We start from the raw sequence: 16,944 nt of genomic DNA, 5'->3' as shown, positions 1-16,944 counted from the left end.
TTTTTCAATTTGAAATCTCTTATTTTTGAATTTTCAAATCGAAAGATCTAATCTAAATAAGAATAAGAATTTATTCTGAATCTTGATAGTGATATATGTTGTCTATGTAAATCCTAGATGTAAAAATAGGCAGTTTTCTCCCCGGAAAAGAAACAAAGAGGTAAAAAAATAGGGTAAAAGAGGGTAAGTCTAAAAAATTGTCTACTGAGGAAATACGAAAGCCAATGATAAAAAAATGAATTCTAAATTAAGGTACATGTTCGAATTCCATACAGAATATAGATGATATTATCTAGAATGATAGAAAAAAAGAAAAGACTTTCGAAAGATTGAAATTTTCAAAATAACTACAGTAAGCTTAAGAATTCAATAATTGAATTTGAACAAGTAAATAATTAAAGAGGATTGATTGAATAGTACAAAAAAATGAAGTACTAACTTCCATTTCTTATTTCTTTTTGAATTAACCGATCAACTTGTTTTCTTATCGAACATTTCTTTTTTATTTAAAAACTTTTTCGGAAAAAAAAATTGGCTTTTGATATGCGAATAAATCCTACTACTTCCGGTCCTGAAATTTCTTCGATTGAAAAAAAAATCTGGGAGATATTGACCAAATAATCGGTCCGGTACTAGATGTAGCCTTTCCCCCGAGGCAGATGCCTAATATTTACAATGCTCTAGTAGTTACAGGTCGAGATACTGTTGGTCAACAAATTAATGTAACTTGTGAAGTACAACAATTATTAGGAAATAATCGAGTTAGAGCTGTAGCTATGAGTGCTACTACAAATGGTCTAAAGAGAGGAATGGAAGTTATTGATACAGGAACTCCCCTAAGTGTTCCAGTAGGCAGAGCAACTCTAGGACGAATTTTCAATTTGCTTGGAGAGCCGATTGATAATTTAGGTCCTATAGATACTCGTACAACATCTCTCATTCATAGATTTGCGCCTACCTTTATACAATTAGATGCAAAATTATCTATTTTTGAAACAGGAATAAAAGTAGTAGATCTTTTAGCTCCTTATCGTCGTGGAGGAAAAATAGGACTTTTCGGTGGAGTTGGAGTGGGTAAAACAGTACTTATTATGGAATTGATCAATAACATTGCCAAAGCTTACAAAGGTGTATCTGTATTTGGCGAAGTAGGTGAGCGTACTTGCGAGGGAAATGATCTTTATATGGAAATGAAAGAATTTGGAGTAATTAATGAACAAAATATTGCAAAATCTAAAGTAGCTCTAATATATGGTCAAATGAATGAACCACCCAGAGCTCATATGAGAGTTGGTTTAACTGTCCTAACTATGGCGGAATATTTTCGAGATATCAATGAGCACTTCTATTTATCGACAATATCTTCCGCTTCGTTCAAGCAAGATCTGAAGTATATGCTTGGGTCGAATGCCCTTTGTTATGGGTTATCAACCCACTCTTAGTACTAAAATGGGTTCTTTACAAAAAGGAATCACTTCTACCAAAGAAGGACCCATAACTTCTATTCAAACAGTTTATGTACCTACATACAATTTAACATACCTTGCCCCTGTTACGACATTTGCACATTTTAGATTTGTTTTAATTTAATAATTAGTTAAAAAATGATTATCTCTTTATCTTATAACTCTTTTAAAATATTGTTTTCAAATTGAGTTTAACTTTAAAAAAGCTAATTATAATTCAAACCAAATTAAGAAACTAATTAGTTTTAATTTTTTTTTACGAAAAACAAATCGTATTTAGATAATTGTGAGGCCCAAAATAGAGAAAAATAAGCTACCTAATTTGAATAAAAAAAAGTAAGCATTGTAATGGTCAATTAACTTTATTTTTAATTATCCATTAATAAATAAAGTTTTACTAATTCTAAATTTATGATTTTTTAACCAAAATAAATAGAGTTTTATCTCTATCAACTCGCTTTAGGATCGGCCTAACTTATAATACATGTTCTATTATGAATAGAGAACTTTGTGTGTATATTATTCAACTTATCAGAGCAGCACTGTTCACCATTGGCAGTTTATAGTTCCGTCCGTCTAAACTCTTAAGGTTTTCTTATTTTTCGATGATGCAATTTGTCTTTTAAAAAATGATGTCTAGTAATACTCTTTTCTTCTAGAGAAGTTCATCCATTATTTCTGATAAGCTAAATGAAAAAAATTATCTATCATGATTTACTATCAACTTGTATGGTATTTTGCCAAACATTAGTAACTTTTTTTTCTCTCAATTTTTTAAAATGTATTTATTGGTTATAAATTAGAAAATGGGATTTAAAATAAATAACATTTTTTTTCTTACACTCAGTTAAACGAATCTAATTTTTGTTTTAATCTCAATTAAAGGTGTAATTTCACTGTAACTAGAAAAAATCTTTTAGAATTTAGGCTTTCTTCTTTCAACTCTATTTACACGGTCGTTTTTAATTAGTTTTTAAAAAAATCCAGTCTTACTTTTCTAAACTGTTCTATATTATAATTAAAATTATTTACTATAAATATACAACATGTATTTTAAATATTGAAAAATTGTATTATAAAATTAACATAGAAAATCTTTTATATATTATTTTACTTATTTCAAAATAAAGAAATAAATCAAGTTTTTTTTACGGGACAAAAACACTTTGAATGTAGGTTTATTAAATAAAGTACATTAGCTGAAAAGTAAGAAAAAGAATTAGATACCAAGAACAAGAACCTTCAGTAAAACCAATGGACGAAGAGCCTAGTAATGCTGCATTCAGGAACCTCGCGGCGGTGTCAAAGGCGGCGAGGAAAGCCGCCGCAAAGCAAATGGCCTTAGAATTAAATGCAATCCAGACAGCTTATAATGAGCGTGAGGAAAATGACGATTGTGCGCCGGCTGTGAAATACGCCGTTGAAAGGCTCGTCAGTGGTCTTTCTAAGTCCACAGAGGTTTGTGGTCTTTATCTGAAATGTTCGAATAATTTTCAATATTTGCTGGATGTTCGAATTTGATTTAGTCTTTATGTTAGTCAAATTTTAAATCTTTATTTTTCATTTTAAATTTTGTTTCACTGTGACAAAGACAAAGTTTTTAGGCGGTGCATTAATTACTTATGCGATGTTTTTCTTCGTCTCATATTGAATTATAGTATTGTAGATATTGTTTGTATGAAAGAACAGTCATGGGTAGTTTTGAGCGAAGGGTAAAAAAGAGAATGGAAAAAAATATTTCTGGCTTCAATCATCCATAAGATTAAAACTTTTAGTTCTTGGAGACCAATTCTTTTGGACTGATACAACTAGTGTTAGAAAAATATTATGAGTCATAATCCAGAACTACTTTATGGCTTTTGCTGATATATTTGTGATATCTTATTGGCAAGTATACCAAATCATTCCAAGTAATACAGTGAATAAGTAAAAGTATCGTCTTCCAAGGGACTTGTTTAACACATGATAATTCTTCTTTTCATAACTCAATTAGACATCAAAATGTACAAAACAACACAAGAAACTATTTTTGGTATTTTATCAAACAGTTGGTGTGCAAGGAATTTATATTTAAAAGAAACTTAGTTGAAATTGGGTTTCATGAATCATATGAATATACAACTCTGTTCAATATTTCATTATTTCATTCAAACATTCACATCAAGGCATACTAGTCCTAATCCCTTAGTAACTTTCTAAATTAATATATTAAAATGATAATCCCTTAGTCAATTTAACATACAATTTTCATTAAGTCCGATGTTAAGAATGATCAAGTTATCGAGTCTATCCCTAGATCCCAATCACTTAATTGCTCTATCTAAGTTCATGTTCAACGTTACTTTCCAGTAATCAAAGACATTCAAATAACATTATATTTTCATACAATGATAATAAATTCAAGAAAGAGCGAACCAATAATATATTGAATAGAAAAATTACATCAGAGTAAGTTCATTACATCCAATCCCAACGAAAGAGAAATTTAACTACTCCTAGTCATCTAAAACGTACACATTTGAAGCAATCCCTTGCAACAATGGTGTCTTGATGCCTTGAAGTAGTCTCCGGAAGTTCCTGAGATGTTTTCCTTTCTTTCTTTTGTCCGGAACTTCTGTCCGCAGAAGGGAGAAAATGTTTCTGTCGCTCTGTCACGTCTTTTAAAGCCACTTAAATTCATTAATTCGCTCAGCGCACATTCTGACAGTGCGAATTTTGGCTTTCGCTTTGCCAAAGTTGGCTGACAGAGTCTAAATAATACACCATTTCCTGTACAATATTTTACATAACAATCTATTACCTATTACGACTTTTCAATGAGGAACAACATGAATAATAACAAGATTGAGCTTATTTATAAGTATAAAAATAACTTTTTTTCACACTTATCAATTTGGCCGCAAAATCAATTAATTCAAAAGATAGTACTTGAAGAACTGTTAAAACATCCATCTTATTCTTCATACTATGATGGTTTTGACAAGTAATACATAATAGTATATATAGTACAAGTAGGCAACATAGCAAGAGAGATATAGCAGAAGTAATTATATTCAATACGGTTATGCTTGCCTTGCAAAGGTTTTGAGCGTCCCAAAGTATAAAAAGTATGGTTCGTATAAAAAAAATGTATAAATACATTTTTTGTTATGTTGAATATCTCAGTAACTAATTTTAACTTAGGTTTACAAATACATTTAAAAAAAAATGTTGAGTGATTTTGGGTTTGAAAGGAATTTAATGATGATTTGAACTTGGGACTTTGAATCAGTATAACCAGAAAAGTAAAAAAAGCGACAAGAAGGGAGAGAAAACAAAAAAAGCGACAAGAAGGGAGAGAAAACAACACCAGTGGGCAATTTCAAGTTTGACATGAAAAAGTCAAGATTCTCGTGGAAATTTTAAAAGACGAAAATCAAAAGGCAAGTGGGGGCCTTGTTTTACAGATGGATAATACTCAAACAAATTTTAATAGAGGTTTAGTCTAATACACTCATGAAAAGGGAAAAATTACTCAACCAAAAAAAATAGAGATTGATAGATTTGATATTTATATAAGCTTCCCTAAACAGCTCAGCTTAACGTATATATTTACCATCTACAACAATCTAAGACAGATTATGTAAACTCCTGGACACCACAAGGGACAACAGCATCTCATAAAGCCACATAGCAACCCACATTAAAACTGTGCAACACTAATTCATACTTAATCTACCAAATTCACTCCTAACACCACGATTGTCTCCCTTTTTTAGGATTAACTATATTACATATCCTTATGCTTCTGTTAACCACCGAGACAACAGACATATATTGCAATTTATTCCATTCAACCACTGCACATAGCTAGCAACCAGAGAATATCACTGCACTGGAACTATGATCAGGTTAATAAACTACCCATCTACTTTAACATAAATTCAAGCCTACAGAATTACTGATTCAAGTTCAACCCACGAAGAATGACTTCCAACATCATGATTCAAACCTAGAAACCCTGCTTCCAGTCAAAGACCTGTAAAAATCACTTGCATACTGACCAGCACATCCAACCTCTGTACCACTCAGTTCTCATACTTTCAACCAAATGTATAATGCATTGAACCCGGTTTAAAGCCATAGAGTAGGAGAAAATGACAGAACAACATCTAAAGTGGCAGAACACATCAAATGGAGAAGACCCAAAAACCTTAAGTTGTAAAAAATTCATTACTGATTGAATCCATTACTTTCCCTCAAAAGAGTCGTGAGAAATGAATTATGGAAACAAAGTAGAAAACCAAAACTTGATAGGTTTCTGAGAGGTTCTTTATCAAGAACCTATGAGAAACACGCCTCTAAACTCACACACAACCCACGGTGGAACTGAAACAATCTCCTTTATCAAGAACCTATGAGAAACACGCCTCTAAACACGACACCTCCCGTCGAGTCGCGCCTTCTCCTTCTGCCCCGCTGACCTTATGTATGTCGTTACATTCCCCGTCTCCCCTCACAATCGTCGAAGTAGCTCGCACGTTCATCGAGTTCACCTCTCCTCCGTTCCACACTACATCGCGCGCTTGTTGGATCGTGTCTTCCACATCCCTTGCGACCCTGATTGCAGCCATCAAGTCCTGCGGATCTTGAATTCGTACTTGACCCTTTACGTCTTCGCGTAACCCAGCAAGGAAAAAACCCAAAATCAATTCCTTCGATGACCCCTGAGTCTGACCCAACAGTGTCTCAAAACTCCTGATGTAAGACCCTGAAAATTAGAAGAAATAGTAAGTTTTGGGTCATTAGGAGACTAAGAAACTCAAGATGTAACAAGTTGTAACAAAAGTACGAAGTATAGTACAAAATACAATGCTGTCGACTTTGACAAGGTTTAGTATTTCAATTATAACATTTTTTATAAATTAGATATTGAGTTAATTCTTTCTCCATTAGAAAGTAGACTCAAATAGCTTCGATTCGAGTACTCATACGCATAATTCCGACATCGGGAAGGGGTTCAACCGGACTGGAAAAGTTGTCAAAATCAGACTCACTCGCTGAACGCGTTTTGGACGCGTTTTGAACGCGTTTTGACTCAGTAAACGCGTTTTACTATTCAAACACGTTTTCTAGTTATATAAGAGTGTTTTGGGGCTGCGAGAAGTTCCTAAGTTGAACCAGAGGCTAGAGTACGAAGGTTTTGGAGCAGAGGGACTTTAGAGCTGTGATTTGAGTCGGCGGAACGTTCGCAAAGTGTTTTCAAAAGGCTAGCTAAGGAGAAAACCGTAAGGGGAGCTAACCTTGAGTCTTTTTGTTTCTGTATGATTTTAAATTTGGTATATGTTTAGGATTTTGATTCTCTTTATGATTTTAGAATGAAATTCTGCTTCTGTTATATCTTTTGAATTGATGTACGGTTGGGAATTGGGATATGCTTCTGTTTTGATAATTTTGAAGAGATCTTGTTCGTATTAAGCATTTTGAATCGGTGGAAGTTTTTTTTTAGGTATACGTATAGATCGAAGATTTTGAATCTGTTTATGGATTTAAAAGGAGACTAGGTTTTTGATCGGAAATTTTGGATTGTACTAATTATTCGCTGCCTTTTAATTATATGTTTAGTTTAGATGTTTATAAGATTTGGATGAATATGGGTTGTTGATAGGAGATGAGTTTTTGGATGTCTAGAAAGTCTGTATGATGAAAGGAATAGTCGTTATAGCCCGGGAAGTGAATTTCCGTGATTTTGGAATGGTAAATTCGCTTGAGTGAATGAGTCAACTCGCTGGAGCGAGTTATGCGTAACAAATTTAGTGTTTTAATGTTTTTGACGTTTTGGGAGTTCTGGATGCCGTTTTGGACGTTCTTTAGGTCGATATGGGGGGTTTTGACCCTTCCGGAGCCATTGGTGAGGGTATCCAAGCTGTTTGAACTACTTAAGGGTTCGAATTAATAGACCATAAAGAGTTATGTGTTAATAAGTGATGTTTCTGTGAGGATGTGAAATGTCTGAGTATGTAAGAGTTATTTTCTTAAGATATGACTAAAGATGATAATATGTTGACATGTGTATTTATGAATGGAAAGTGTAGAATAGAGTTCCAAGGAGGAACTCCTTGTTGATTTTGTGTCAAGTACTGTACATATGAATATAGGAACTCCGGTTTAGGGGTTCATTCTTATGCTCTCAATAGTCTCGATCTCACTTAGAGAGAAAGCTATGTGGTGGAGAGTGGGAAATCCTTACCGAAGATCTACAGTGGGGTGGACAAAGTAGGAAGGATGTAGCTTCAGTGGTGGTATTCATATCCGAAGTTCCCGCTTGGGGAATAAAGTAGGATAGAATATTTAAGCTAGCCAATAAGTGCATCCATATCCGAAGATCCAGTTTGGGGGACAGAGTAGGATAGGATGTAGTTGAGTAAAGTACCACTGTAAGTGTAGAACTAACTAAGAGTTCAATATTCATACGATTATCTAGATGAGTGAATTTACGATGAGTATAGTATGTTTATTGTATTATTGAGTAATTTAACTTGTAAGTTGGAAAATTGGTTATTAATTTAATTTACCATAACATTTTATGTTGCATTAGCTCACCCTTGCTTTGTCTGTTGTGTGGTTGTTATTTTGTGTTATGTATTTTGTCTGGCGATGATCATCCGGTAGATGGGAGCAGAAGTTGGTGATATGCCGGCGGAGCAAGCTTTAGATGGAGGATCGACGGAAGCTTAGTTAATAGAATGAGATTTATATTTTTAGTCTCTATTTTAAGCTCGAACTGTATTTAGTTTGAATTATGAGTGAGGGTTTGTATAATAATGAGGAAAACTATTATTCCTCCTCCTATCAACTGTTCTATTGTATCAATGATGTAAGAACTCTATTATAGTTTAATGCTATAATAATTGGGATGTTACACCTGACATACTCTTCCAGCGCTCTTTCTTGCCTCAAGGTGGCCATCTGTTCGTAAACCGTTCCCCGGAACCCACCACCGAATCGATTGATCAACCCATCCTTCAAACCCATCCACGTCCGATTCTTGGTTTTCTCACGCCAATACTTGAACCAATAACTCGTGCTTCCCTCCATACTAATGTAAGCGAGTCCTTATCCTCCTCTGCTACCTTCTGAATGTCAAAAAATCTTTCAGCCCGATTAATCCAAATGTATGGGTCTCCGCCTTCGAATGATGGCAGTTCCACCTTCTTCCTCTAATTGAACGCGATTCCCCTAGTATCGCCCCTCCCTGAGTTCTCGTTCACCGAACTACTGCTCCCTTCAGAACCACCCCCTTGATGGTTCGAACCTCCCCCATCATTCTCATCAATTGCTGCACGTCATGTCTGATTGTCGCGGTCTCATCTTTGATTCCATCAACCGTGATCTCCAAGTTATCTAACCTTCCCTCCGTCTCGTTCCCCATCGCTGGCTCTTCTCCTTCGTGATCTGGCAGGTCGGACCAAATGATAGGTTCTTTATCAAGAACCTATGAGAAACACGCCTCTAAACTCACACACAACCCACAGTGGAACTGAAACAATCTCCTTTATTCAATATGCAGGTAATGGTTACAGAAAGAAGAGAGCTTAACCTCCCTCTATCAGGACTAACAAGTTCCTGATCAAAACAAATGAATTCACTAACTCCCCCTCCACTTACAACTAATCTCCCTTATATACAAGGTATCCTCAACCGACCCCCTAACCCTCTTAACTGCCTTAGACAATTAAGTTATGTAATTGTCTTTCTCCTACTATACACAAGAAGATGTCTAACAGTTTCTGATAAAGAAACCTTATCTCTCACCCAACTAACACAAGCAACAGAGCACAAGTTATGTATAACCTCTGACTTTATTGATCTCCAAGAAAAAATACAAGAATGAAGTAATCAGAGAGCCTAATCTCCCCCAACAAGACTAACAGTCTGTTATACACTTCAATTGCCAAAAGTCCCTCTCCTCTCCCCATCTCAACAATTTATACAAAAGTATATTCTCACTCTTCCTAACTGTGTTAACTCCCTCTAACTGTTAACTAACCTGTCCGATACAGTGGTCTTGTTTAGAGCTCTGTAATCCACACAAAAGCGCCAACTCCCATCCTTCTTCTTCACGAGGATGACTGGGCTGGAAAACGAACTCGTACTGTGGCGTATGATCCCAGCCTTCAACATATCATCCACCTGTTTTTCGATTTCCCCTTTCAGAATGTGAGGATAGCGATATGGCCTCACATTTATAGGGTCTACACCCATTTTCAATTTGATTCGGTGCTGTATGTGACGTGTTGGAGGCAGCCCATGCACATCTTGGAATAAGTGATAGTGGGTTTGCAGCAGCTTTCCCAGTTCCACCTGCTGCTGGCCTGTCACATCTGTTCCCCACTCACCATTTTCAGTTGTCTCTATTGCACTTAGACCCCACACCAATGCTCCTGACTCAACGTTATCTCCCAGCTTCCACAAAGATCTTGCTTTCACCAGCTGGCGCGATAGGGCTGGATCACTCTTGATCGTGATCGGTTTATTCCCCACCATATATTCCATTGTCATGCTACCCCAATTCGTCTGAACTTCTCCCAACTTAGCCAACCATGCAACCCCCAGAATAACGTCGACACCCCCCAACTCAGAAACATGGGACTCTTCCTCCACATCCACCCCCTCTATCGGATAATCACCCCTTCGCATCGTCCTTGGGTAATCCGTCGACATCCGTCACCCAAACTCACTGGATATGGTACCGTATCGATCACTGACAAGCCCAGCTCCTCCGTGGCTCTCTTAATGATATAATTGTGGCTCGCTCCGCTGTTTATGAGCACTACCACCCTCCGTTCACCAATTTTCCCCGCCAACTTCAAGGTTCCCGAGTTGGTCCAACCTTCTGCCGAGCACGTGGACAATTCCATCACTTTTTCCTCCTGGTTGTCGTTTACCTCTCCCTCTTCCCCTTCGTCTTCGTCCTCGGCCAGCAATAACACCCGTAGGCTCCTCTCGGCGCATCGATGGCCTGGTGCAAACGGCCCGCCACATCGGAAGCAACGCCCCTCCTCCTTTCTCTTTAGAAACTCGGGCTAGGGTAAGTTTCGAACCATTCGACCTCGACCTTCGCCCCCAATCTCCATGCTTCCCCTCGCTACAGTGTTAACCGCTGCTCCCTCCCTCCTCGCCGGTCCTCCACCCTCGGTTCTTCCAAACGGGTTCGTCGCTGTTTTCGCCGATGTCGATCGCGTCACTATACCCATTGATTGCGCACCGAATGGGTTCATCTTGGGTCCACTAGCCTGGCTTCCCTGCGCTTTCATCATCACATCTTCTACGTCGTGCACGATCCTCATCGCCTCCATCAACGCCGATGGGTTTTGGATCCACACCTGACCCTCCACGTCCTCCCGTAAACCGGCTAAGAAGTAACCCATCACCTGTTCCTCTGGAATCCCCATTGTCTGCCCCATCAAGACTTCAAACTGACGCACAAATTCCTCGACTGTTCCTTCTTGACGCAGAGTAGCCAGTCGCTCGAATATGGTCCCCCTGAATCCACCACCGATGCGATTAATCATGGCTTCTTTCAACCCGTTCCACGTTCGGTTTCTCGCCTTCTCTTTCCAAAAAGTGAACCAGTACGTCGCGCTGCCCTCCATGCTTACGTAGGCGACCTCCACCTTTTCTTCATCATCCGTCACCCTTTGTATATCGAAAAACCTTTCTGCCCGATTGAGCCAACTGAGTGGCTCGTCCCCGTCAAAGGTGGGTAACTCAACCCTTTTCCTCCAAGGCTTTTGCGTTCCATTTCTTTCGCCGCATCCACCGCCTCCGGCCTCCTCATTCCCTCTGTGTCGGTTATCATTCACGGAGCTATCCTCCGAATTACTCTCCGTGTGATTTCCCTGTCTTTCCAGCATTTTCATAATTTGTTGTAAATCACGACGTACCGTCGTCGACTCTGCCTTCATTCCCTCCACCGTTATCTCAATCGCTTCTAATCTTGCCCCCGTCGTCGTCTCCATCACTTCACCTCAGCGTCCACAAAATTTGTATCCGGCAGGTCGGACCAAATTGATAGGTTTCTGATAAAGAAACCTTATCTTTCACCCAACTAACACACGCAACAGAGCACAAGTTCTGTATAACCTCTGACTTTATTGATCTCCAAGAAAGAATACAAGAATGAAGTAATCAGAGAGCCTAATCTCCCCCAATAAGACTAACAGTCTGTTATACACTTCAATTGCCAAAAGTCCATCTCCTCTCCCCATCTCAACAATTTATACAAAAGTATATTCCCACTCTTCCTAACTGTTAACACAGTTAAGCAACTAACTCCCTATAACTGTTAACTAACAGTTAACTAACCTCTCCTCCTCCTTACATACACTCTCAACTTCCTATCAAAACTCGACAAAAATAAAATAAAGAAAAAAAGAAGATTTATTGGAAGTAAGATTTGGCGAATGTTGCACGAAAAAATAGATTTGGCGAATGAGGTTCCCGAAGGTTTAGATCGTTTGTCAGTAAGGTGAGAAGAAGAATGTCGAACTGTTGATGTTTCAATGAGAAGTTTCACTGGTGTTTGTATATGCAGTGGTACTTTCTTGAAAGAAAGTGGTTTGATTGAAAAAGGGGGCTCAACCCACCCTGAAACTGTCCCAACCCATTCTACTAAGGGCTTTTGGGGCTGGGGGCTTTCAGAAAGTCCCTTGTTAAGTGGGTCACTAAAATGGGACTTAATTTCTAATAGGGCTGGGGCTGACCTATGGGTGGTGGATTAAAATGACACCTCTAATTAGAGTGTTGGAATATGCTTTATCTTTTATTTTAATGGTTAAAATATGCTTGATGTTTTCAATATTTGCTCGCTGATCTTTTACTAAAATAATATTTTCTTTATTTCTTTTTCAGTGTGCGATGGTAGGCTTTGCAACAGGTTTAGCTCAATTAGTTGCAACGGTTCATAATATCAAAGTTGATTCCTTACTTAAACTTATAGTGAGTTTGCATAATGTGACGCCATTCATGAACGATAAGGTAAGAAATTAATGGCGTTATTTTGTTTTATTTTACAATTACATAGAATTTTTTATATTCTCGAGTACGAGGATAAAACTTCGTATTCGTATACGTTTCTAGGGGTAATATTTGTATCTCCTTTTGAAATTACAGGAGGTACACGGTCGTCTATTGGGCCGCTTGATGGCCTACAAAGCTTTGACGCTATCAGGAAGATTTAGTATGGAGTATCATAAAGATAACCATACTTCCTCCATAAAAGAATTCATATCTGCAGTGATATGCATTGCATACCGATACCAGAATTTGCAGTTGCCTGCCGTTTATGTAATTTTAACTTTAGTAAAGAAGGTTTGTATATAAGTTTTTTTATAAAATGAATGTTTTGATTGCTTGCTTATTACTTATTTTACTTATTTTATCATTGTAGCTGCCCCTGGAGGCCGTCACTAGACATATCATAGGAGCTCCTGAGCTACAGGAATGGTTTGACGTTGCAAGAGAAGTATTCAATTATTTTAGTGATGATGACACATGTAACCTCATCCAAGTATTGTCTCTTATTAAGAGACATCTAGATACAACTGAAGATGAGGATGATGATACTGAGAGTGATAGCCAAACAGCATTTGAGAGTGATAATAGCCAGAGTGCAGATGATGAAGACAAGGATGATAATGGCCAGGCAAGTGACTATATGGAGGAAGATGATTTGGGGATTGCCCAGATATTGGAAGAAAACAACAAAAATCATGCTTATTCCCAGCTTCTGGACAAACTTAAAATCCTTACTCTATTGAGAATTTCCACTCACAAGGATCCAGGCAAGAATAATTTATCATTTTTAACGTTTCCTTCTTTTATTCTTTTAGTGTCTTTTATTTTTTTAATATATTGCTCATAGTATTGTGTTTTGCTTATGCAGATACGTCTCACGTTCGTAGAATATATCTAAAATTGGCACAGGCCTTTATTCAAAAAGGGAAAGTGGATGAGGGAGAACGAATATGGGAAAAACTACAAAAACCCATATTTAGAAGAACGGATTATCCAGGTGATTTCACAAATTGTGAACCCTATATCTCATTTCAATGAACAATGTAATTAATCAACTTAATCTTAGTTCAAACACTTAAACATCCAACGTGGCAGACAAAAAATAGAGCAGATCAGTAATCACGTGGCAATACTGTTTGCCATATCCACTGAAACTTAACACCGTCCAATTTTAAGGACTATTACTCAGAGTTTCAAAACAATAAGGACTAAAAACCATCAAAGTTCTGAGTAGGAACTAAAACCAAAATCGCTTGATAGTTCAGAGATTAAAAACATATTTAACCCAAAAAAATATACTCAAAATACCTATATACATGCACGGGTGAATGTTAAACCTGTGATAAAGATGCTCTTAAACTAGAGCAAAACTATAGCCGAATATTAAACTTAATTTCTATTATAATTTAACGTTTGATAATATAAGCTGATACATTAAGATAAAGAATCAAATTAACCTAATCTTATATTTAAAATTTAATAAATTTTAAATTTAAATAAATAAGTCAGTAAAACTTTTGGGTATGTCGTAGTACGATAAGATTTGGTGATGGCGTTGGGTTGGATCCCACCAACTATTTTTGAATTGAATGGAGCCAATCTTTGTAGCATGTGTAGATTTATGACATTCCTCAAAAATTACTTTTTGCACGATTTGATTGCATTCTAATCCTATAGTCTATGCTTCAAATAATTTAATATGATGTCTACCTTATTGCACCCTCTTACCTTCAAAAACACTTCATCTCAATCTTAGATATTATGTGCTTCTAATCATAACTTTCAAAAATATAACACTTTCATAATGCTTTTTATCTTAAGTCTTCTTTTCTATTAATTCTTTTTCAGACAATTTTTTTAATTATTATCTACTATTCGTCTTTTTATTTTTTTTCCCCAAATTCAGTCTTTCATATTTAATACATACATAGTTTAATTTAGTAATCAATCTCTACATGTTTCTTTTTTCTTTCTATATTTCTATCTATCATCATGAATCATTCGGGAATTAAACAATAATTACTTCTTTTGAGGTCGCATGCAAAAATCCAAAAAATACTGTTTATAAATTTATATATTTTCTTAAAGTTAATTGATTGTATTCGAATAATAAAAATCTTTATTGATTTTTTACATGATATATGTCTATGTTCGGTCACTGATTCATTTACTTTTATTTCTCCGTGTGGAAAACCCGTTATGCCTTATCGCTTAGATTACTTTAAAAGATCAGATCATTTCTACAACTTTCATTGTCAGCCGTTAAGATGTCCTTAGGAACTCAAAATAATCAACTGTAATGTCAAAAGTTAAATGTATATTTTATTCGTAATTATTTTTAAAGACTATATTTTTAAATTAAACTATATTTGTTTCGCATATGTAATTTATAAAGTCATATAAGTTATTTTTCGTAATAAACATTTCTGAAGTGTTTTTTCTATTTAATAAATTGAATATTGTAAACTATAATATAACTTAATAAACTTATTTATGATTAATTTAGATTTTAAAAGGTTAATTTAAATAGTATTTCTCACTTTTATTTTTCAAAGTTTTCCGGATATTGAAAATAAAATATCTCATTATCCAAAAGTGATCTATGGGAGACATATATACTAATTTTGGTCCCTTTCAATGTAGATAAATCATCATTAACTAGCACGTGATAGTCGATAAACGGATATGAGTAGCTAATAAAGTTTGTAGTTATATTATGTATTAATTATTGTCAATTCATTATATTTGTGTCCTCTTTTTGAAGAAGAGGAATACAAAATGACCACGATATATGAAATTAGCATGGTCATATGAAAAAAACATCACATATAAAGATTTTTAATTACCAAATGTATTTGGATTTACAAGAATTTGATAAATAGCTTGATCATCATTAAAAGTATCAACTTAGGGTTCAAGCAATATCAAGTAATTGATATCGACCACTCATTTTATCAAAAATAATATATCCAACGGTTTACAGAATAATCCTACCGTGAACCGTCACCTTAAAACTATCTGCTACTGGTATTCCTTGATTTACGTGTATTTAATTAAATATTATATCCGGCTGACTAATCATGATATTATAGCTTAAAAATACTCGCTATAACATTACTTACATGGTACTATAGAAATTAGTCAAAAATATTAAAGTAATACACAATAATATACAATAAATGAATTTATGCAATTTATTATTTTACAATAAAGAGAGATGAAAATAAAAAAGAGAAAGGCATGTGATATAATAATCAATGGGTTAAACGGTGATTAAAAAAATCTTTAATTAAAAGTTGTACAAGTAATATACCTAATATAAAGAAACCTGTAACATAAAAGAAGCCTTTCAAAAATTATTTATATAAGTTCATAAATTGTTTAAAAAGGTATTTACAAATCAGAAAAAATAAAATAAAAATCCAAAAGCTTAAAAAAAGGGAACAAATGAATTGTTTCATTCCAATCCTCCAAAATGAAAAACAAGAAGGTAAATTACAATTAAAGACAGACGCCAATTGCGACCTTTTGAAACAGGCAGACTTACAAAAATGCCCTCAAGAAAATTGGAAAGTAATAGTAATATCTTATTTTAATCCTTTTAAATTTTAACTTAATGCGCCATAGAAAAACACTTATAAATTAATTTTGTCAATTGATGAAGCTTCTGTAATTTTATATTAGTAAATATGATTCTTAAAAAAGTACAAGTATGTGACTTTCATTTTTTATTTTTTAAAATAAAACGAATTTTAGAGATAAAAGAATAAATTAATGTACAGAATTTTAAATTTTCAAAAATAAATTCTTGAAGATAAAAGTATAGACCTTTCAAGCATTGTTTAACCACAAACATAGAAATTTCTTTTACAACTTATTTACGATTTTCTTTTTGTACAGAGAGAATGAACATAATGCCCCGGACGAAGATTAACAAGTTTAAATGGTTGGAACTTATAAGTCTAGATTATTTGCTATTTTATATGACATGATTATTATGTTTGATTAATAATCATATATGATAAAAAAATTAAATCCTTTTAAAATAAACTTTTCCAGAACTAAATTTAAACCTATATGTGTGTTTGAATAAACTAAAAAAATATTCATCAATATGTCTACACATTGAAAGATAACTTTGTCTGTCAAACTGCTTACGAATGATTTGAGTTCAACTTGATAAATATTTAATTAAATTGATCTGTTTAATTAATAAACAAACTTAGACTTAAGAGTAAGCTCGTATTTAGATAAAATATTAAAAAGATTCTATCTTAAGGTCAGATTCATACATTTTTAATAATAAATTTGAAAGACCACCTTCAAACCTTAGGATTTTTACTTGATAAAAAGGAATTTATGCATGAGAAACTCATAAAAGTAATTACTAACATGAAAAGAGAAGAAAAAAAAAGGAAAG

The 16,944-nt window shown here is 34.9% G+C and overlaps 1 protein-coding gene and 1 pseudogene across 1 annotated transcript; both read left to right on the top strand.

The window, feature by feature from the left end:
- The first annotated feature begins 433 nt into the window (after positions 1-433).
- Positions 434-1,590, top strand: LOC128197566 (ATP synthase subunit beta, chloroplastic-like; annotated as a pseudogene).
- Positions 1,591-6,617: 5,027 nt separating this feature from the next.
- Positions 6,618-13,399, top strand: LOC128197357 (uncharacterized). Its single transcript, XM_052878864.1, has 4 exons — positions 6,618-6,733; positions 12,360-12,485; positions 12,621-12,818; positions 12,898-13,399. Exons 2-4 carry the CDS (start codon positions 12,366-12,368, stop codon positions 13,369-13,371), a joined length of 792 nt encoding a protein of 263 aa, XP_052734824.1. The 5' UTR covers positions 6,618-6,733; positions 12,360-12,365; the 3' UTR covers positions 13,372-13,399.
- Positions 13,400-16,944: the final 3,545 nt, after the last annotated feature.

The sequence above is a fragment of the Vigna angularis genome, chromosome 6 (genome assembly GCF_016808095.1).
Source record: "Vigna angularis cultivar LongXiaoDou No.4 chromosome 6, ASM1680809v1, whole genome shotgun sequence".
In the NCBI taxonomy this organism is placed as follows: domain Eukaryota; kingdom Viridiplantae; phylum Streptophyta; class Magnoliopsida; order Fabales; family Fabaceae; genus Vigna; species Vigna angularis.
Note: the sequence above shows the minus strand (reverse complement) of the source record. Positions and strands in the feature narration are given on the sequence as shown.

Bases quoted from the DNA above. Each gene is read 5' to 3' on its own strand.
- LOC128197357 (XM_052878864.1), top strand. From the start codon at position 12,366: ATGGTAGGCTTTGCAACAGGTTTAGCTCAATTAGTTGCAACGGTTCAT. The intron at 12,486-12,620 runs GTAAGAAATTAA...TTGAAATTACAG, and splicing joins CGCCATTCATGAACGATAAG to GAGGTACACGGTCGTCTATT. The intron at 12,819-12,897 runs GTTTGTATATAA...TTATCATTGTAG, and splicing joins TTTTAACTTTAGTAAAGAAG to CTGCCCCTGGAGGCCGTCAC.